This window comes from Harpegnathos saltator, unplaced genomic scaffold (genome assembly GCF_003227715.2).
Source record: "Harpegnathos saltator strain DR-91 unplaced genomic scaffold, Hsal_v8.6 scaffold436, whole genome shotgun sequence".
Lineage (NCBI taxonomy): Eukaryota > Metazoa > Arthropoda > Insecta > Hymenoptera > Formicidae > Harpegnathos > Harpegnathos saltator.
The window spans coordinates 1,102,849-1,125,887 of record NW_020230246.1 but is presented as its reverse complement, the minus strand read 5'-3'; the positions used below and the strand labels follow the sequence as shown (position 1 = coordinate 1,125,887).

At 39.1% G+C, this 23,039-nt stretch overlaps 1 protein-coding gene across 8 annotated transcripts in view; it reads right to left on the bottom strand.

The window, feature by feature from the left end:
* The window catches only part of rg (A kinase anchor protein rugose), a 774,193-nt gene that overhangs the window by 104,857 nt on the left and 646,297 nt on the right, over nt 1–23,039 (bottom strand). For 4 of the 8 annotated variants that reach the window (XM_025301660.1, XM_025301662.1, XM_025301663.1 and 1 more), the window contains exons 15-37: nt 22,816–22,958; nt 22,480–22,670; nt 22,281–22,389; nt 22,107–22,188; nt 20,688–21,004; nt 20,144–20,365; nt 18,086–19,781; nt 17,819–17,984; nt 17,587–17,740; nt 17,315–17,494; nt 16,216–16,356; nt 15,915–16,022; nt 14,702–14,873; nt 12,833–13,198; nt 11,490–11,623; nt 10,047–10,157; nt 8,955–9,162; nt 6,482–6,835; nt 5,332–5,458; nt 5,117–5,225; nt 4,725–4,900; nt 4,196–4,470; nt 3,244–3,380 (exon numbers count right to left, since the gene is read on the bottom strand). In XM_025301660.1, the coding sequence (XP_025157445.1) occupies nt 3,244–3,380; nt 4,196–4,470; nt 4,725–4,900; nt 5,117–5,225; nt 5,332–5,458; nt 6,482–6,835; nt 8,955–9,162; nt 10,047–10,157; nt 11,490–11,623; nt 12,833–13,198; nt 14,702–14,873; nt 15,915–16,022; nt 16,216–16,356; nt 17,315–17,494; nt 17,587–17,740; nt 17,819–17,984; nt 18,086–19,781; nt 20,144–20,365; nt 20,688–21,004; nt 22,107–22,188; nt 22,281–22,389; nt 22,480–22,670; nt 22,816–22,958 (5,678 nt within the window). The remainder of the gene's footprint in view (nt 1–3,243; nt 3,381–4,195; nt 4,471–4,724; nt 4,901–5,116; nt 5,226–5,331; nt 5,459–6,481; nt 6,836–8,954; nt 9,163–10,046; nt 10,158–11,489; nt 11,624–12,832; nt 13,199–14,701; nt 14,874–15,914; nt 16,023–16,215; nt 16,357–17,314; nt 17,495–17,586; nt 17,741–17,818; nt 17,985–18,085; nt 19,782–20,143; nt 20,366–20,687; nt 21,005–22,106; nt 22,189–22,280; nt 22,390–22,479; nt 22,671–22,815; nt 22,959–23,039) is intronic. The other 4 variants (XM_025301661.1, XM_025301665.1, XM_025301666.1 and 1 more) reach the window with 4 other exon arrangements.

Here is a 23,039-nt window from a genome sequence, read left to right as displayed (position 1 = left end):
ATGACGCTGCAGAACGAAGAAAGATAATGCAAGAGAAAGAGTGAGAGAGAAAAGAGGGAGTAGACGGAAGGAAAAGAGAGATGGAGAGAGGAAGAGTGGGAGAGGGAAAGTGAGAGAGAGAGAGAGAGAGAGAGAGGGGGGGGGGAAGGAGAGAGGGGGAGAAGGAAAAGGCAACGGTGAGGCGGGAGAGAAAGGAGAGACCCGTGTAAACGATAAATCACGATAAATACGTTTGCCTGGGCCATTATAAAGGCGAAGGAAGGAAGGGAGGAATCGGCGCGATCGGCGAGGAGGAGGAGGCCAGCGAGGAGGTACACAAAAGGGTGCAACAGCGCATACGGTCCGATATGCAGTCCCTCCCTGGGGCCACTCCTGGGTGCATCCTCTTCTGCGGCCGCGCATTACGATCGCTTAAGTCTCGGCTCGACTATCGAGTGATCCATCGCCTACGAATTCGACGAAGCCTCCCGCCTACCCTCGGGACATCCTCAACTAATGAGCGTGTCTCGATCGTGAACGACCGGTCTTCTCTTCGCTATCTTCGTCCCCGCCTCGTCCTCGCCTCGCACTCCCTCGCGCGCCGTACGTTTCGTCTCCCTCCCTTTCGCGTTCTTCTTTCTCTCTTCACTTCCAGGTGCGCGCGTAGCGCGTTCCTTCTCAAGGAGGATTCCAATTAAGAGAAGCCCGGAATGAGTTGATGCGTCCTATTCACAGGGCAGCATGTTCGCCGCTCGAGTTGTAACAGGAACGACAGGTGGACGCACAGTGAAATCCTCGGGTAAGACCCGAGGAACTTCGGTGACAGGATCGTGTCGGCCAAATTTCGCTGGCGAAATTCACAGAGAACTACTCGAAGAGCACGACAGACAGAGTCGTCGCGATGCACCGCGGCGTCGATCTAACCCCATGGTCAGAGTTCATGTGGTCGACAAACACGCGAACATGTTTATTGTGCAAATGTACAGAATCTTGAAGTGTGATCGACGACCGGCCGAGTGACATTATGCATTTCCATCATCGACGTCGAGATGCAAATTCCGTGAATTTCGCTTGTACGCCGCGCCGGACATGCGATTCTACCGGGATCGCCCGGTCTATCCGCTAGGTGGGAAAGTGTGGTGGTTTCAGTACATTCCTGAAAAGCTGTTTGTTCATGTATGCCATCGATGTGTGGTTAGTACGTGGCGCGCGAGGCGATGGAAGATAGCGAGGGAGAGAGACGGAAGAGCGGGTAGGCAGATACCGGACCCCGCGGGGGGCTCATAATTGCCGACCCTGAAGATCGGTCGACCCCATGGGGCCCTTCTCTGTTTGTTTTATTCCCTAGTTATACAAACGCGAGATCTACGACCGATATATGATAATCGTCCTTCTAGTTCTTCCAGTTTGCCTTTCTCTCCTTCACTCTCTCACTCCCTTCCCCTCTCTCCCCTTTCCTCCTTTCCTCCCTCCCTCCCTCTCCCTCCCTCCCTCCTTCTCTCTCTCTCTCTCTCTCTCTCTCTCTCTCTCTCTCTCTCTCACTTTTTCCCTCTCTTTTTCCCACACACACTCACTCTTTCTCGATTTCCTCTCGTACTCCCTTGTCGCGGCTTCCTTCTTTCCGTTTTCTTTTTTATTGTATAAACTGAATGTAGGGTGCCTTATGGACACTGATAGACAGGGACACGTCCGAACTAATTCTAGCCAGAATCTACTTCCACCGGTGGTGCCGTGGAAGCTTTCGCCACGTCTCATCATTTACGACGCGCACTTATTCAAATTCTACGCCGGTCGAAGTGATTGATACTCTTCGTTATGAGCAGCTACCTTAGGCTCTCGCGTTTGTCAGTTTAAGAGAGGAAGAAAGAGAGAGCAGCGTAAAATATTATGTCAAATATTTAATATGTAAATATTGGGCGTCGCTATTATATACCGTGCACGGTTTTAAAACGGAGGCACGGTGTTAATGCGCGTGTTGATAAAGACGCGCTATCAATAGACGACAAAAAAGTCGAAGGAGAATAGTAGAGTCAATAGAAAACTCCGAGTCGAAACTTCGGCTCTGATATATTAATATAGTACTTGAGGAGTTAATGAAGAACCTAGAGATATACAACGATATACAGGCTTTTCCTATTTTGCTGCAAATGTCCAAATATTAAACAAGTTTTTCTTTATATCTCAACAGAAAGGCAGAAAGTATTTGTAGTGTTAACGGAACTAAGAAGTTAACTTGGAACTAACGTACTTTTTAGCCGAAATAATATCAATTAACGCATTATGAAAGCAAGGTTTACCATTCTAAAGGTGTTGCCTTCGACAGTGCAATTCACCTTATAAAGCATTATAATATATATACATATGTATATATATGTATCCTTTGCGTTACGACATCGACTTTCAGAGGAAAACAGCCTTATCGCCAAGACAACCCGGTAACTATATTTCAAAAAGATAATACCGCGAACGTAACAACTTGTTTTAAATACATATATTCCCCGTCTTAACGAAAAGAAGACGAGATAAAACGGTGAATTGCCAATATTACATAAACAGGTCGCGATACTTCACGAAGAAACATATACTGAAAAGACATATATGTATGTGTATACATACAGGGTGTCCATCTTAACATGACAAAATTCATGTGCGAATAGAACGAGTCAAAATGAGTAAAAAAGTCATACACCCCATTTTTCGAACAACCATGTAAAATTTCGAGTTATTAGCGAAAGAAGCAAGTTAAAACGCGATACGCAAGACGACACGATCGCATAAGAATGGCTGATCATCTCTTAGCTGCGATCAGTATCGGATCCTACAGCAAACAATTGTCTACGTGTCGCTTGCATCTTTTCTTCGCCTTTCGCTGTCATCCGATACCGGTAGTCGCTATCAAGAAACGATCGCGCAGTCAGCCATTTTCTATGTGATTGCGCAGATCGCGCAAGTAGTAGAAGTCCTCTTCCATTTTTTAAACAACGTAAGATTTCCAGTTATTAGCTAAAGAAGATTAGAAAATTTTACTAATTCAACTTGACTTCAATTAATTTGAAATTTTACGTAGTTGTTTGAAAAATGCGTTTGGAAAAGGGCTTTCCTACGGTTTAACTTATTCCATACGACCGTTTCGGCGACTGTGATTTTACATGAGACACTCTATATATCGAAATATATGTAGGTCGAGTGTAATGTGAGTGTCTGTTGTGTATTTCCCTGAATACTTTTCCATCTATCAACAAGTATTATACAAGTAATGCTTACCTCACTGTCGATTTTCTTGAACTCTGGGTCGTCCTCGTCCACTTCAAAGTACAGCTCCGTAGATGTTACCGATATGATGCCAGGCGCCACGATACCGGGTGCGATCAATTTGCCTTTCGTGCTGATGTTCACCGGACCTAAAAAAAAGAAATCCAATTAGTTGCGTGTAAATAATAATAACATAGCAAAGTGATCAATAATATTAAATGACAGACTAAAGCTCTCCCGAGATATTAGAAATTGGTTCTGATTCGGAAACTCAAAATTGCATTATTGGAATAATCTGAATATTCAGATATGCATTCAAATAAGAAGAAGAGATTCGAATCTAAAACCGAGATTTGGATTCGAATTAATTAAAAAAAGGGATCAATTTAATAATAAAATTATCCAAAATAATGGTTGTTCACATATATAAATAAGCACAATCATCTCAGGGCAAGTCATTAAGTAGCAGTTAATAATATTGATTTAATGATTATCAAATTTTCTCGAGGGATCTTTATTATCGCGAACATGTTTAGCCGATTTCCCTATAATTATTCTCTGAATAATCCGAATTTGCAGAGTTACATTTATCCACTGTGAATATTCACTTTGAATAATCCAGACAGTGTAAAAATTGCATATATACTGAAACTCGAGTCCCCAACGTCTCAATAATCTAATTATTGTATAAAAGTTTGTGATTTTCCTCAACTTGGTCAAATTCGGATAAATATCAAAGCCCTATTGAGAGCCACGATACTGAGAACCATGACACGGTGTGGAAATTGAAAATTAACCGCAGCTGCTCGAAATAACAAATAACAATCGACGAGTGTGGCGTTAAAACAATAAATTCATCGAAATTGCAGGACAAAAGTGACGGAACAAAAACCGGTTCGTGCCGGAGCATAATATGCTATTAAAGTGTCGCGTCTCGTTTATCAGAAATACGACGCCGACCGACCTGCCAGATCGTTGTCGAGGTCCCTGTCGTCCGACAGCAATTCACTGTCGTCCATAAGATCCGCCGACTGCAATTGTTGTTGATGTGCACGCGAGGCTGCGAGATGCGCGTGAAATTCTTGACGCGCTTGAAGTATCGCATCCTCGGGTGCACCGTGTTCTAGAGCCGCCTTAAGAGTAGCCTCCGGGTGGCTCGAGCCTAGTGGATTGTGCACGAAACGCTTGCGTCTACGTGCATCATCCTCCCAAGCATCCAGCTTCCAATATTCGGCCAATCTGCGGACAACGAAAATTCGTCGAGGTGTAAAGCCTGTCCTCTTTAGCCAAATTAGTTTTCCAGCTGAACTAGTTTTAGCGCTTTTCGTCGTTACATGAAACAAGCATATGAAATAGCGTTGAAAGGAAAAAGGTACGAAGTTTAAGCGCACTAGTTCGGCTGAAAAGATTTTCCAGAGAAAGTAGCCGAATTTTTTATTTCTTTTTCTATTCTTTTCTTTTTCTTGCAATCTAACTGGCACGTTTGCATTTACTTTGCAGCCATTGGATCCATGTATCCCCAGGCGCCGTGTTTATTGGATAAGATGTTGCGGACTTTCTCCAGTAATCTGCTGGCGATCACGTTGTCGCGTCTTCGTGCGGCGGTGATCAGATGATCGCACATGCGTTCCTCTTCCCGTCGGTCCAGCAATGTTTGAGCGCACTGAGACTGAACAACACGAAAGTAGTTACACGTTGTGTGACTCTCTTTTTTCAGGCTCACTAATAGCGTCGATTTATATTTAAAAAAAGCGTCGTCGCGCTGGCGCTTAGAATTGACGCTCACTCGACGACTTTCCGATGACGAAGACGACAACGACAACGACAAAACTGGTCGTGTCTGTTTACAGAGCAATTAAATAGCGAGGAGAAACGCAAGCGATACCTCAAAGTCAGCATGCTTCAGTACGTCATCCGCTCTCATCCTGTTCAAAATGAACTCTGCCTCATTTGCGACTCTCACTATGTGATCCTTCATCGCGTGAGATAGCAACCTGTGAAACGCGAAGAAATGATTTTCATGTAGGGAAACGAGAACGTACGATTTTTGTTTCTCGTTTTGTTTGCGCGCGCGCATCCTAACCGTAATAAACGTCTTACCTTCCCTCGTTAATGAGCTCGATGAAAGCGAGACCCGCGTGCTTCTGCAGGGAGTTTTGCCATTCCTGAGAGCAGAGCAACATAACCAGCTCCACGACGGAGTTGCTGTTCTTGAATGTTGTCAAACCTGGCGAATTATGAGACGAGGTGCCATTAAACGAATAAACGATAAACACGCGAATAACAATGAACGATAAAAGAAACGCACACACGCGCGTAAAATGAAAACGGACGTCGTCGTGATTTACGAAGGTCGTTCGGTGTATCGGGCGTTGTTAAAAATAAAGCGCGTCGATACGTCGCGAGACCATCAACCGCCACGTTTGTTGAATTTAAAATCTGCGGGAATCGGCTCTACACGCATGTTGAATACTAATGGTGAGCGATTACTCGGAATACGCTTGCCATCTTCCTAAAGCGAAATCATAAAATGACTAATTTGAATATTCGGTGTGAGATGGCGTAGGGAAAAAGATACGGGGAGGGACAGAGAAAGAGAGAAAAACAGCCGGAGTATAAAAGTGACGATGGTCTCGCCGAGTGTGTTCGCGGACGTATTTTCGACTTTTGTTTATCGCAGAAGCATATCTAAATGTACAATTTTAAATTTTACACGAGCAATAGTCGAATTCTTATCTTTATGATTTCCCTTTTTTATCTTTTAACGACAGCATAATATATTAATTAGCTAAACTTCGCTATTATTTTTTCACAACAAACACGTTTATATTGACGCAAAAATATTACATCTGCGGCAGGATAGCCGAATTTCAGTGTTCCCCGGTGTCCTTTATGACCTTTTTCGACCTATGAATGTGATATATCTCGATGTCGCTTCGAAAAACGTGAACTGCGTTACGACTATTGCTCGTGTAATAAAATTCAACGTAGTACGAAATATGCTCGTTTTATCTAACTGGCTTCGGACATTCTAAATCACATTATACACTCATAAAAAACGTAGAATATACGAAAGCCGCGAAGTAAATATGCTGTTATATCTGACTTTAATTAAGGTGTAGCGCAACGATATCACACTGCGCGTCTTTACAGAATGACTTTACAGACGGCACATTTCTGCTTGTCGGAGCAAGACACACACATACACTCACATTGAACACACGGAAAAGTGACCATACATTTGACATACCCTTGCAACTCGTACCTTTTCCTTCCATTAACAATTCTTGACCGTGAGAACCAACGAGTGTTTTGGATAGGAATGGGGCAAAATCCACCATAATTTCCCGAAGAAGAGGACAAACCGAACCCAAGGCCATTTCCAGCTTTTGTGTAAGAGAGGCCTCGCGCGAGGGTGTCGGTACCGGCAAATGATCGACCAGACCTTTAATCGGCAATTCATCAGCTCTCGGTGACGCTGCAGTCACCACCAACCGATCGGGTACTCGCACCACAGAAATCTCAGCGGACGGTTTCTCCCCGCGTTCCGCATTACCGAGCATCTCTTGTTCCAAAACATTACCCTCGCTGTCTTGCATGTCGCCTGTGAGTTTCGAAAGACACGTTTTGCTTTACACAAAGTATTGATGACTAGTAACAAGAGACTAAATATCGAAGTTATTTTGCTATTTTATTTGCGATTTCATAACGCCGTTATATATATCGGTTTTTCTTATACTTAATACGTTATTTCTCGATAATACCGATATAAGGTAAATGTCACAATTAGTGACAGTGTCTCAATTTGTAAAAATTACATCAGTTTTCTTTAATAAATCTTAGAAATGGGTAGTTGATATCAGATGTTTATTTGATTAAATCTGTTACAGCAGTTATTCTTCAACATCCAAACTAAATCCGAAACTGTCTCCTTAAAATTGCCAATGGAAAAATAAAACTAAGCCATCGTGTCACTAAATGGTACTTCAGTCATTTTTCAAAAAATAGAAAAAATTTAAAAATTTTCGCATAAATTATAAAATATAACACGATTGAAATGCCAAATGTTTAAATCTTTCAACAAAATCATTTTGATGTACTTATTTTAAAGGCGTATTATTACATCGTATATTAATAATTTATCAATTTTTAACATTTTCATAATGATGTTATTCGATTACTAATTGAGACACATTACACATTACCTTAATACTGGTATTACAAATTTTGATATGATATCGATATAATATTAATATTAGATCGGTGTTATCACACATTATTACATTATTGAATGTAACTACCATTAAATCAATCGGATTCAAAATGTAATCATGATGTAATAGTTTGACGAGGAAATGCAGAAAGGAAGTAACATGCATGAATTCGACATGCATTTCTGACCGGAACGCAATATAACAATGAGAATTAATGTTTACCCTTTGCATTGAATCTACGATAGTGTCGTATTGTAACCTGATAGCTTTGCATTAATAATTATAATACATAAAATCAATAATATGAGAATAACATTGTACGCGCGAACCTAATCTATCAATACTTCTTCGAAGGCGAATATAACACATCAACTTGTATGATAGATAATTGCAAATATTTGCAAAAAAGTGCGAAAGTAAACATTTTTTATATCCACAGCTTGCTATTATCTTCTTCCGAATATAAATTATTAATACCAATATTATATCAGAAATCTTATAATATCGGTATTTATACAATAGGTTTTTTCCTCTTGTACATGGTGTTTCATTTTAAAAAAGCCAAGCAATAATCTCCATAAATATAAGATACTAAGAAACATTTCAGATAAAAGTTGTATGGCTTCAAAGAGAACATAAAACAACTATATCATTTTGTTTACCACTTAAGAAAACCTTTTACTCTACTTATCATCTTAAAAAAGTTTTTTACTCTATTTAGTTTCAAGAATATTGTTATAATAGTGCCCTAACTTTTGTTAACTTATCGACCTTTGGAAATTTCAAAATCATCAAATTAACAAAAGTTAGGGCACTATTGTAACAATATATTCTTGAGACCAAGTAGAGTAAAAACGTCTAGTACCACTTTTGCTTCCACAAATACAAGAGACAAATAGTTAGCGAGATATCGTAAGTTAAATATTGAAAAATTTATCAAGTTTTCCTTAAATATTTCAAAAAATATTAGGAAAATAAAAGAGTGTTTCAAACAAAAGTTATTCAAATTAATTGGTAGAAAAAGATGATATAATAAAAAATTCGGGTTTCCATTTAAGAAAAGTAATGATCAGTGGATATCTCAAAAGTGACACCATCTGTAAACAAACTAATATAGTTATTTTACGTTCCCCTTGAAACCATAAAACTTTTGTCTGAGACGTTTCTTAGTATCTTTCATATTTTTCGAGATTTTTGCCTGGCTCTTTTAAAATGGGACACCCTATATAATACCGAAAAATATGATAAATGCGTAATATCGGAAAAATAATATGTGGCATCGATAAATGACCGATATACGAACGATATTTTTGATACCGATTTCAATTTCTGCTAATAATAACAACATTTGTCTTACTCATTAAAAGAATCAAACAGTCGTCTTTTATGCCAAACAAAAACATTTTCAATTAATTAATTAAGGAAACTAAAATGGTGAAGAGTAACCATATGATATTTTTAACGTTAAGTTACAAGAATTCATTCGTGTACTTGTCTGAAGTGTCTTACCACGCGAGTGAGCGATATTGTGAATATTACGCGGATCTTCTCTCGGATTCGTAATCGGCATCGTGTCGCCATCCTCATTAAGATTTACGTCGGTCCAGGCTTCCTCGGACGAATTGTGCTTGTTTTCGTTGTCGGTGGTGACTTCGGAAGGACTCGGATCCGCGGTTATGTTACTGCGGTGTACAGTCTCCTCGCTGGAGTCGTTGCTCTGGGAGAAAGTCGATCAAAGAGAAGGGAAAAAATAAGACACACTCGAGTTACGATGCGTACGTGTGTTTAATTTAAATCGCAACCGTGAGATAATACTGTTATAATATTACGTTGTAAAAAAACATGTGATTATATAACGTTGTCCGAATTTTCCGTCAAGCACGTTGTGCTCAATATTGTCGGTTTAGCGAGTAACTCCTGAACGTTCGTTGACTATTCATATTACGCAAGGCTATTCGGATACATTTATTGGGAACACTATGTTACTACAATACTCTGAATTATCTGTGTTACTAGCGGAAAAAAAAAGTACCTAGCTATATTTGATACCACACAAACGTTTCTTAAGATAATTCCATACGGTCATACTTCACGATAAACTCTCGCGTGCCATGTACTTACTTCGTTACATGCAATTAGTAGTATACACCACTACTATGCAATCAACTAATATATCATAGAAAGAGAAAGAACCAAGCCTTTTATGTATTCAAGCTCTGACAGCGAACTTAGTGATTCTACGTAGAATATGATCAAGTGATTGTACGCGTGTGTAAGAACCGCTACGTATATATATTACACTACGGCAACATTATGTAAGCGTCGGAGAGGATGTAAGTCGAGTCAAACGTGATCGCTCGTTCTTTCCCGCACCCGTCGATTGGGCATTGCTGCGCGTTACCGTTGAGTTATCCTCTTTTTCTCTCGCATTCTTTCGTTCAAACGGGAATCGAAATGTAAGAAAGTCTCAAGGTGTCTCAAAATATTTCTAACTCGGTCGTGTCAACAATGCCAGGGACCGTACTCCCTCCCCCTCCCCCCCTCCCCCACTCTCTCTTTCAACGTCTCTCATCCGGATCTGTTACTCTGATTAAGTTTTACCTGCAGATTTCGTGGCAGTGGTTCGGACCTTGTAGAAGTGCCAAGCGTTGGTTCTGATGAGGTGTAATCCTCAAGAATAGTCCGCGGCCGAGGTACACCACTGTGACCTCCCTTCAGAACCAGTAGTTAGTACGCATAGCAATGCAAGCAGAGGAAGTTAACAATGAGAGAAATTCAAGAGTCAAAGAGTCTCGCATGCTCGATATGGGGTCACAGGTAAGATCAAATATACGGCTATCAGACGTTCGAAGGTGTGGACATGTGTGCGAAACGAATCAATTCGCAATTCTGATCGGTCGCGCCTCGAATGTAATGCCGAATCTCAATGTCCGTAATGTAAGGTAATACGTGTCACGTGCGAGAGATATAATCATTATGAGAAGATACATAATAAATCGAAATATGGTCATTACGTTGGGGGCTACGTAGATGCAAGACACCAATCGTTAAGTGAACACTACATGCTGGGCATTGCAAGAAATGTTTAACTACGGGAGGTTTCGAGAAATCGTTGTAAATTATATATAACTGTATCGAGGGGAGATTTAAGAACAATAAATATATATATATATATATATATATACTACATTGTTGGGGCTCGTACGGTTGACGGGACAGCACAAAGAAACATCGCAATTGCATAATTGTGCCGATTGAACGTTAACATTGAAAGACGTTTAGTTTTTACCTTATCGAGTCTTAACGTGAATCTAACATAGCAATCTTCAAGTTCATCCGTTGTAACTATACGGTATATACTGAATATTTCGATGGGGAAATTCCTTCTAGCTTATCGCCGAAGTAACGAGTGGTAACGAGTATAATAAAATAGTGCGAAGCATCGTGCGATGGCATCAATATATCTGGTCATCGTTGCAGTGAATATCCCGTACAAGTGCGTAATGGAAAGGTGCTAGAGTTTCGCTGCTAATGTCACTTGAAACTATCGAGCATAAACGCAAAGGTATTCAGGACAGAGTCTCGAAGACGTACAATTGAACGTTTAGAAAGACACGCAGATCGTACTCGCTACGTAGAGCTGTGTAAAGCGACAAATTGAAACATCGAGTCCTGTTTCTACGTTCTCGTTCTATCAAAAGTGCATGCAAGTGGTCTCAAGTAAAATCGTCATAACTTCGTAGAGAACCAGAAGTACAGTTTCGTATCGATCAAACTATATATATACATACATACATATATATATATACATACATATATATATATATATATATACATATATATATATATGTATATGTATATACATAATTACTATCGAGTCCCATATTTGACGGAATTCACAAGGCTTTTACCTGAGATTTTCGGTTCAATTATTCTCGCTGTACACTTCTTTCGAATTTGTTCGGTAGAACAAGTGTCTGTCGCATTCTTTTCAGGTTGTATTTCAGAATTTCGGGTAGTCGCGAGTTATGCGAGTTAACTTACCTTGGTCGACGGCGGACCCGACGATGTCACATCGTGGTCGGCCAAAATCGAAGAATTGTTCTCGTCGACGATGATGACCTCGTATTCACCGTCATCTTGAGAACCCGACTGGCTCATTATACCTCCTCCGCTACCTAAGAACACGCGAACGAGACGTAATATTAAAGATTGAAAAAATATGCGGGTCTTTCGCGCAAAGCCAGTCGATATCCATACACATGCGTTCAACGAACTTAACAAAATGGGAAATTCGTCTTTTTCTTTTTCCTTCTTTTTATACAGTGCATAAAACGACGATTAACATGGTATTAATATAGTTTTTGTACTTCGCAACACACTCGATGACATAATAAGATTGTACCAGGTCATACAGTGGATTGCAGTATTTATGTAAATATGATAAAAAAAAAGGGACGCAAACATTCCTCGTAGATCTTCTTACGTAGAGATATGCAATATTTCACGAGGAACATCACAGGACGCAACATTTACATAAGCATCTATTTATCGGCTAACTCAAAATATCCAAGCAATCACAAAATAAGTCGTGATAAATATTATTTGTGGCACAACGACAAATAACAGCAAATTGTATGATTATATGAAAGTAAAACTTTTCTCTACACCAAAAACGGCGTGCCATTTTAGCCGACTACAGTGAACGATTTTTCGTATGAACAACTTTTGCGTTATCTTCGTTTCATCAATCTCTTTAATTCTTTAACTTTTAACGAATAATATTCTAGCCGTATTTATATGCTTTGCCACTCATAGACAAGAATGATACAATAAAAACGTACACTTAAAGTGCATGCTATGTAACAAGCAATTAATTAATTTCATTCGCTATTTCCACAATAATATGCTGAGAATGATCCAAAGTAATCGATGTGTGTGCACAACATGCAGCGCAAATTTTCGGAGGTTGTCGACTAAACGACATCAATAAAATAAATTGTGCAACCAAGAGTCATTAAAGGTTGGCCGAAATTGATCGATCAGTCATTTAATACAAATAGTCAAGAGGGTAGCGAACGAGGAACAAACTAATACTAAACTTTTCCTTCAGCTTCTTTCAGCCATCCGTGTAACGTTTCTCTTAAGGTAAGTTAACGAGACTTGCAACGACACAATGAATCGGCAATGGCCGTGTGTAACATCGAGGTGACATCGAGGAAATCAGAATGTGTGAAGGCTCGGCAAGGACTCGCTGATATTACGATAAGCGTCTCGTGCAGATTGCAAGTCAACGGAAGACAAACAGAGGAAGAGCTGCGCGATAAATCAGGCGAAAGAAAGAACTCGGAGCATTCCGTGAAACAGCTTTCGGGCTTTCGAGTTACCTTGCAGACCGACACCGGAGTTTCTATGACAGAGATTTCGGGGCTGATCGATATGCTTTTGAAGCGTATGGTGGTGGTTGTTGTTATTGTGGTGATGGTAATGATGGCGATGATAGTTATGATTATTCGGGTGATGATTGTAGTGATTGTTGTGATGATTCGGGAGATAATAGTTGGAAGGTGGCTGGCGACTAGAGTGCCTGGCAGCCGGTAGCGGGTGCTGGTGATGGTGCTGATTGATGTGATGGTTGGCATTGGCATTGGCATTCGCATTGGCGTTAGGGTGAGATCCCGGGAGGAACTGTGGGTACACGTGGTGAGACCACTGTGGAAATAAGGGCCGCCCTCCTCCACCACCATTCCCATCTGCCGAGGAACCACATTTACCACGTTATCGGATCGTGCGTTATATCATCTCTATCGCTCGCAATCCGTAACATAATTTCAATACTGCCTCTCACTCTATGCACTCGATGAGTAAAGAGAAATTTGCGACTCGAAATGTGGATAAGTAACAGCGAAATTATATTATTTTTGTCGGTGCATGTCTTTCGCGTATAGAATTAAAAACTATGTTATTAAATCAACAACTATCCCATTCGAAAAAAGTTTTTTCATTAAATATTTATGGATTATAACAAATATATCAAATTGTAAATTAAACAACATATAAAATTTAACATGTATTAAAATTATAATCGACTCATTCCACTCACATAGAGTGAAATTCAGTACGTGAAAACTCATCATTTTAAGTACGTATCGTTTTATAAGTTGTAAATAATTGTAAATTGATAATCGGTTTTGCTTCGCCCGATAACACAGATTTTAATACAGATTTTTAAGAATTTGTACAAATAAGAAAATAATAACATCGCTTGCACCGATTTAAAATATCTAATTAAACACTCGTAGCGCTCTCATCGAAACAATAATCAACAACCGGAATGTAACATTCTAGATAGAGAATTGACCTCATGGCATAATCGTTCGTTGGTCTGTCAAACATCCAAGTATTAATCGTGTAACAGCGCAGTCATAGAGACATCTAGTTTCCGAGAAAATTCCTCACATAAAGAAGTTTCACATTCAAGAAAATACAGTCACAATAATATAACGACGTAAGAATATATTTATAGCGCAAAGTAGTGCAAACACATTCGGCAAACATCAAAACTCTCACTGTCAGATACATATAGGATGTTTACTTCATACAGTGCAATATAACACATGCGTTCTACTTGGTGTCATGTGCTGTTGTTTCAGTCCCAACTACATCGTTTCTGGTGCACAGTGTTGTGAACACTAGCTACATATCTGTACACATATGTCCACTCTATTTATAACATCTATACTGTATATCTCATTCATTTCAAACATTATTGCAACGGAGACTGCTTCGATTAGCTAAACCACGGCTGAAAAGTTACTGAAAGATTACACAATGATTTTTCGATAACAGCGAAATATTCTGCATTATCCAATTGTTAACTATAGCTGATACGTTATCACGAGATACACATTGTAAATTTTGGTCTTTAAACGTTAATATAGCAGCAACTTCATGCTGCAGTATCAGAAACTAATAGTGAAATAACACTTTTTAACACTAATCGAATTTAATTTATGCATCTTTATGTATGATAATTTCTAAAAAGAAGGATAAGAAAATATGTATATATATATATATATATATCTGACATATAAGAGTTTTGATCAAACAGAAATTTCCTTTAAGATTATAAATCTTTCACGTTTATTAAAGATATATATGACGTAATTTAATTTTAGCAAATCTTGCGACCTGATATTTACAAAGATTATTCTTTAGTTAATATCAATGACGTTGCTAAAGGACAAGATTCTCACCTGAAGGACTACCTGGCCTGAGACCGGCACCATTCGTCTGTATTGTTTGCACTGGACTTGGAGGACGCTGCGATATCGGTGGTTCCAATATGTCACGATATTTAGAGACCATTAATACAGAGATGAAGTAAACTATAGCTAGGGACAGAAACTGCGCCTGCTTGGTTTCTTCCTGAAATCAATGTAACCAATTCAATTTGTTTTAGTTTTCCTGCGTTATACATATACAGCTGTATAAGCGAGAATTCTTTCTTTAATCCTTTTAGTGCCGACCGAAAGAATTGTATCTAAGCGAAGAATACCGAACCAAGTTGATGTAATTTAGTAAGGTTTGAGAAAAAAAGTATAAACATAAAAGTAAGAATAATATTTACTAAATACAAAAGGAACATATTACGAAATAAAAAGAGAATAAATTAATGCCAAATGTATTTCAACATTTGTTAAAAATCATACTAATAATGTTTATTCAAAATCATTAGGAAAAATGGAAAAATCAGTTATTTTTTATAAACAGTATTCGTAAATAAGAAGAATCGTCGTTTGATCATAGTTTGATGCCAAACGCGTAGTATAAAGCATAAATATTGCATTTTCAATTATTTGTAACAAAATTACTAATATCAAAACACAAAATTAAATGATAATCCCATGATGCGCAGCAAACATCAAGAGCCTCGCGGAATATAACAGAAAGTTAAATCCATAAACAATTTTTTCAATTTGTGGAACAACTCACATAGGACTTCTGAAGAGGAATCCAACCATTTATAATGTTTTATAAATTTATTTTGAGACAGAGTTCTCTCGCGATGCGAATAGTAAGGCGCCATCGTGTGCGCAACGATATATCGTCGTTGGCACTTTTCGCAAGTGTTGCTAACAACAATATATCGTTGTTCGGCACTATAAGGGTTAAAGTCATCTTATAAAATTTCAAGATGATCGACATATTTATAAACGAAATAATATACTTTCATTAACGCAGTAATATAGCTGCATTAAAATGATAATATGCGATTCATGTGTAATCCGATTAAAAAAATTAATAATTTCAAAATCTTACAAAATATGATCTGTAAAAATATGCTTTCCAGAATATTTGCTTCTTCAAATTGAATAATTTTTTCTTTTGGACTTTTTTTCATATTACTAAAAGAAACAAAGATGCTGAAGTTAAAGGACACCGCGTACAATAAAAAAAATTACTCACAACATCTCTGTATATTACAGCTCGCAAACGATTTACGTCCATGTCCTGCAATAATTTCTCCGGATCCTTCACAGGACTCAATTGATGTGTGAGATTGTCCACGATGTTCTGTAAGTGAATATTCCAATGTATATTATTAAATACTAATGAATATGTACGCAAAAAATATAGTTATCCTTCAGCAATAAGAAACTTCGTATTCTAGAAAAAAAAAGGGAAAAAGAAAAATGCAACGTGTTCGTTGTTTATCAATGGCGCATATAATCATTAAAGTCATTAAATTGAGTTCGATGAAACGTACCTTAGGCGACGTATGAGCTCCACGTATGAGCGACTGTATGTGTTGTGATTTATTACTAGAACCAATCTGCCGACCTAACATGCTGTACGACCTGCCACGTTCTTTACACTCTAAGCAGTTTCTAACGGCACATGTACAGACCTATAGAAGCAGTTTATTAGGTGTAAATATAGCAAAGGATGTTATGTAGATATTAAATGTCTAATTAAAAAAAGAAATATGTGTGTATGTGTGCCCAATCAGCGTAGACCTCTAAAGGACGTCCTAAGAACATCTTGAGGACATGCCAATGTCCTAAAAACGTCCCCAGAAGACATCCTAAGGACATCCTGAGAACATCTCAACGTCCTAAAAACATTCCCAGGACATTTCCAGGACGTTCTTTAGAAGTTTTGTGCTGACTGAGGTATATGTGTGTGTGTGTGTGTGTGTGTGTCTAAAGATATTACGACTATTTCACATATTTACGCTTTTCAGGAACTATGACTATAACATAAGGAAGAAATTTAATATTGATATAACAATTATGATAATTTCTCTCTTTTTAAAACAGAGATTTCATATACTACAAATTCTATGTCCTGTCGAATGCATCGAGAAAACTAAACATAATTAACGTGTGCACTAATATTCAACAGGGTTGAAAAAGTTGCTCTTGAAAAGTAACGCATTATTATTATTCGTATTCACTGAAAGAAACAATTTACTACTGCTGGGGTTATTCAAGAAGTAACGGATCGCTACAACTTCATTGCTTTTTCCACCAAGTTTTGAAAATTTTTTTAGATCTTGCTTTTGTCTACCCTGCATACTCTGCATATAGATATAAAACTATAAAAATGACGATTATATTTGTTATCGTTGTCCAAGAAATGCGCGATTGTATTATCATTACAGTTACTAATGAGAAAGAAGTAAAAAGTTGTTACTGAAAAAATAACTTTGTAACGATAACGGATTACGGAAATAATGCATTACTTCCCAATCCTTTGATATTTAGTATATGTTTCCTACAAATAGATTGACGAATTATTCGCTAATTAAACTATCATGGCTTCGTTATAAATTCGCCAAATACCTTATGTTTATTGATACAAACCAAGCGTAAACATTGCCGCAATATGCCGCCACTCGACATATTTTTCTCGGCCTCCAGTTCTCCGAAGTTTAATGAGCTGGCGAATATAAGCACATCAGCCATATTGACTAATCTTTGCAGGAAAGAAACCGCCACTTCGATTGGCATCCCCTGAGTTGGTTCGATTACGTCCAATTCGCTCTGAAAAATGTTCAGATAATGAAAGCACGCACTGGGACGTTTCTATTCCTCTTTTTGGGCTCAGTTACATAGTTTAATAATCATTTGCATACATTTGGCGAGGTGGCCGACGCTAATAAGGGCAATAAACCGCCGCAGGCTATTATGAGATTGTCGGCTAACTGCGAAATTAGATGGACAGTGTTCACCACGAAAATGGCATTTTCGCTGCTGTTGACGAAATCCAATACCGACTTCGTCGAGTGGCTGCAAGAGAATGAAGAGATTGGTATATAGAACTCTGCCAAAGTCAAACGTCGTCGACGCGCGAGCGTATTTTCTTACCTTCTCCACACTTGAATGTCGGTTTCCAAGGAAAACAGGACGTCCGATAGTAGTCGTTGATGTATGTAAGACCATTTGAATTCCGGTATTCTGAAGGGAGGTCGCGTCGGGCCCGGACTGAACATCGGTCGTGTGGAGGGATTTCCTTGCTTCGACCTCTTAGCTTCTACGATAAAGAGAGAAAGGGACACGAGCGAGAATAAGAAGTACATTCGCTTTCGATAACGCGTACTACAGGCAGATGAAAAAGCCGGTTCGTTAACGCACCGAAATGATTCGGATCCACCTGCGTGGACGTTGAGGCACTCCTTGGTCGTTTCTGGGGTGACGATGTCTTTCGTAAGGGCACAGGCAAGGAAGGTGGCTCATGACCGTTGTCATCTGCAACCGTGTCCGTGGACACGATCGGCAGGCTGGATCTGCGATGAGTGTCTACGTGATCTGGAGTTAAGTCATTCAATAACGCGTTGTCCCTGGCAACCACATTAGAACTAACGATTTGAGGCACACCGACGGATAAACTTTTAGTTGCATCACAGACCGTAGATATTGTTGGGATTTGCTGTTTAGGATTTGGCACTTGCGTCACATTATCTACAGAACTTTGAACATCGCTATTACTACAAACACTATCTGTTACTTCTACCTCGCCGGTCGTCGCCGGAACGTCTAGTTTATTATCACTTACGCTAGTAGAAATAGTGGACGGCTCCCTTGAGTGTTTCTCGTTTACCTGCGCGTCGTCGTTATCAATAATAACAGCACTTTTGTCCTCCGTTAAAGTATTCACGGCGGCGCATTCGTCACTACTTAACGCACTATTCACTACTATTGGTTCCGTCTTTGCTTCGTGCTCTAGATCTACCGCGTCCGCGCGAGCCTCGCCGCTTTCTTCTACTATGCTAGTTGAGCAATTAGGACTTTTTACAGTTTCCCCTGTATCGTTCTCGCCGGTCTCTGGCGCGGTGGCATCCTTGTCCTCAGGAATGTCCTTCCTCTCGACGGTGTCGACGGTGTCGTCGTCGACTTTCTCGCCTTCGGACGTTCTACTTCTCATCTCGCTCGAGCTCTCTTGATTCTCGGTCGGCGTTAAGTACGCTTCTGACGTATCGCTATCGACTATCTCACGGTCGTTCTCCAGCTGAAGCTTCTCGATGACTTTGACCGTCAGCGCTTCTCGTGTCTCATCAGAAGGAACAATTGGCACAGTGTCTTCTTCGGTGTCGACGTCATTCTTCGTATCAGCAGACTCGGTCACATTCTCCACCGCTGCCGCGGCCACAATCGAATCTTCCGTGTTGGTCGGGGTGTTACTGTCATCGTTCGCAATATTCGTTGCGTCATCGACAGGTTTATCCTCCTTCGTCGCTTCCGCTTCCGCTTCTTCCGCGTCCGCGGCTGGAGGATTTTCGGCTTTGTCAATCGTCATGGAAACTGCGTTGGGCGTGTCGGTGTCTTCTATAATTTTCTTTATATTTTCAGATTCGACAGCTGTCGTATTTACGCTCTCTTTGATCTGTTCGGTCGAAGAGGGCTCAACAGCAGCTATCGGCTGCTTCTCCTGCTTCGTGTTTTCTTCTTTCTTCGGTGTATCCTGAGCTATCATCGAATCGAGACTGGAGCTCTCGATTTTGTGTACTTCGCTATAGAAGTCACTGGAACTCTCGATCGATATCACCTCGCTGGTTTCTTGCGTAGTTGGCAGCGAGACAGCCTCGCTGTTTGCTTCTTCAAGGATAGTCGGTGTCTCCGTGTGAGTCTCGCGCGCGGTAGTCGGCGTTTCTGGTTTGTCGCTCAATCTGGAGTCCAACGATACCACTTCGCACGATTGCAGTGTGTCCAGGGTTTCGCTGTGCGACTTCACAATGGCCGGGCTACCGTCGCTCTCGGTATTGTCGATCGAGTTGAGGTCGCAGCTGCAGGATTCCTCTAATCGATCGTTCGCCTCGGACGCGTCGAACTCCTGCATCACAATACGAGATATCGTCAAAGTTAACAAATACGCTCTCTCAATCCCTTTGCGCTCGTATGTTAGTAGACATCAACTGATAGTAATCGGTAATATTGTCGGTGATAATAACATATCGGTGTTATAACTTCTCACTCAACAATGTAATTGTTGTATGCAACATATGTTATATTACACTCGGGAAATTATAATTTTGATGTAACGTTATTGTGTTAATTCATGTTTATTATGGCACGAGTTATTCTACATCGGTTGAATCGGGTAAATTGCATTCATAAAATTTGCAAAGAATTACCGAAATGGAGGATGAGATAGTCGCTAAAGTCAAATAGAAGTTGTACAATTTGCAAAATTACCTTGTAATTTCTCTCCATGTGCTGTATCTCATGATTTTGCTGATTGCCCCACGGCGATGGTCTATTGTAGCCGTTATTGCCGGAATGCTGTTGATCCCAGCCGGAAATCGTGCTGATCGGCCGCTGCTGCCTCAGTTCGGGGTCCGTAATGTTGTCGGACCTTTGTCGCTCGTAATGTTCGTACATTTGGGCAAATTGAAGCTTGAATTCCTCATACGAGACCTACATGATCGAAAATCATGAGGGCGTTAGGGCATTTCGAGCGATATTTTGAACCACCGACCAACTTACCTTGTGGTTACTAAATTAAAAAAAAAACTCTACTGATAACAAATCAAATAAATGTACGAAGAGCCTGTAAGAGCCTGTGCAAGGATCTTATAGTGTAATAAATTAAGCATGTTGACATTTGAAATCTTCCAAAGTCAAGAGGTTTAATTAATAATATTGCCTAGATATTTCGATCTAATCTGGAACCTTTCCAAATTTAAACTTCTTAACTTTAAAAGACTTCAAATATCAATGTGTGTATTGTTTGATTTACCTTGGAGTGTACAATAGCTAACGTATCAACCCATACGCGCCAGCCGCCATATTCGTGCTTGATGGCGTGATGAAGAAGCATGCGGAACAAGGAATACACCATGTCGGATATTTTCTGCTCCTCCGTATTTTTCGGGTGAATGTAAGCCATAGCGATGAGCCATTCCTGCCATACAGACATCTGCAGGACCGTCCGTCGATTCTCCCGATTGTTATTACACAACAGCGTCATGTCCGACAAGAATAGCTTCTTCACTTCCAGCAGCTGCTCCGTTTGCTTCGATTGTCGAATTAGTGTCGCCACTACTTTTAGAATCACTAAAACGCGAAAGATATTGGGAGGGTTGGTTACCATATATAGGGTGTTTCAGACCACCTGGGTCACCCGATTTTTTCGTAAACGCGACATTTTAGAAAAAAATGTTTCAAACAAAAGTTGTAAGGCTTCAAAGAATCTATTTACTGATGTTATAAATTTGACCTTGAGATGATCTTGAAAAACCCAGTCAAGATCAACATAAAAATCTTAAATGGAAACTCAAATTTTTTATTACACCGTCTTTTTCCACCAATTTGAACAACTTTTGTCTGAAACATTTTTTTATTTGCTTAATATTTGTTGAAATATTTAAGGATAACTTGGTAATTTTTTCAATTATTGCCTATTGGACATTTCCGTCGCGTGTCGCCAGTTTTTATTTGTTAACATAATCTGCATTCGGCGTAAAATGCGATGCGTGGTTCCAGTTATATAAAAAATTCAAGCAATGAATAAAACATTTCAATCTTCGGAGGATTGCAAAATGCCATGGCCAGCATATGCAGAAATATTCGAGTTACAGCAAAAATTTGGAAACGAGAACAACTGGGCATTTCTCTGCAAAATTTGCGCTCGCAAAAAAATTATTCATGCAAGTAGAACTTCAACTACAAATTTAAGAAAACATATGAGTATAACTCTTCATTTATAAAATATTAATATATTTTTTAGTGAAAAAATCTAATTTTTGATGTTAAGATTATTTTTAGTATTTTTAGTACTTATTATCCTCATTAAATTCATTCACTTTCTTATAATTGTTATTAATAGTCTTAAAGAATAAATATCAATTGCTTATTTAAATTAATAAATGTAATTTGTCAAAATTATATACAATATGAGGAATATAATGATCAACAAACTACTTTTATATAAAATTGAAGGAATTTATACAATTACAAAATTTAAAATAATAGCACAATTATTATAAAAAAGTAACTGAAAAGTAACGACTCGTTACTTTCTAAATAATTATAACTGTAACTAGTTACTTTTTCAGTGAAGAAAACTGTAGCTGTAACTAGATACTTTTACAAAATAACTTTCCTGACGGAGTGTGTCTCCGACTTGTCTATGAATACAAATCGATTGTCAGCTTACTTGGATTCTCCAGACGATAGTGGGATTCAGGCTCGGGATGTCTAGCGTACAATATTTGCTGACTGATGTGCTCTGTCATAATCTGAAATCAATCGCAAAGCAGAAATTGTGATAAATAAATGTCAGAGAGACGGATATTAATGCGATATAAAAAAGGGAAGATAATAAACAAACCTCGTATAAAACATTGTATGTCGGCAATGAGAGCGTTTCCTCGTTTAACAAGAGTCTTTCGGCCAATAACGTATACAGATTATGTGGACTCATAACGTCATATTTTCGCCTACGCATTAAATAATGTTGATATTTTTCTTGTAAGACGTATATGTCTCCTCATACACAGACGATAAATTATCTGCAAAGAATCACTTACTTGTGTGTACTGCGACTGAGGAAAAATCCTAGCAATTTCAACGCTTGCAACCGTATCAGTTGGCTTTCGGCTGCCAAGAGCTTGAAAATCGTTCGCACGCCTTGTTTCGCATCAAACGCGGGTACCATCGATGAGGGATGTTCCGACATCAAAGATATGAGCATTTGTAAGACATCATGGAGATTTTCGTCCTGAAAGTGGTCGCATAGTTTAAAAAATATTCTTAATGCATAGCGCATCGCGCCATCAAATTTTATATTATATATTAATAAATAATTAATTGATTTACCGACTTGAATCACAATTTTTAATAATAATTAATTGATTGAAAATTACCTCATGCATTGTTGTTAGATAATTAAGAATACTCTGCAACTCATCGTCTTTCACTCCGTTCCCGATCATTATCAGTTGTTTCAAAAATAACAAAATGTATGAACGAATTGTAAGGATGTCTTTCTGCTGCGGGCGAGGTCCATCTGTGAAAAATATATCCTCGTACAAACTTATCGTTATATTTTCTTTCCGTCTATCAAAAATAAATAGACATTCCGCAGAGA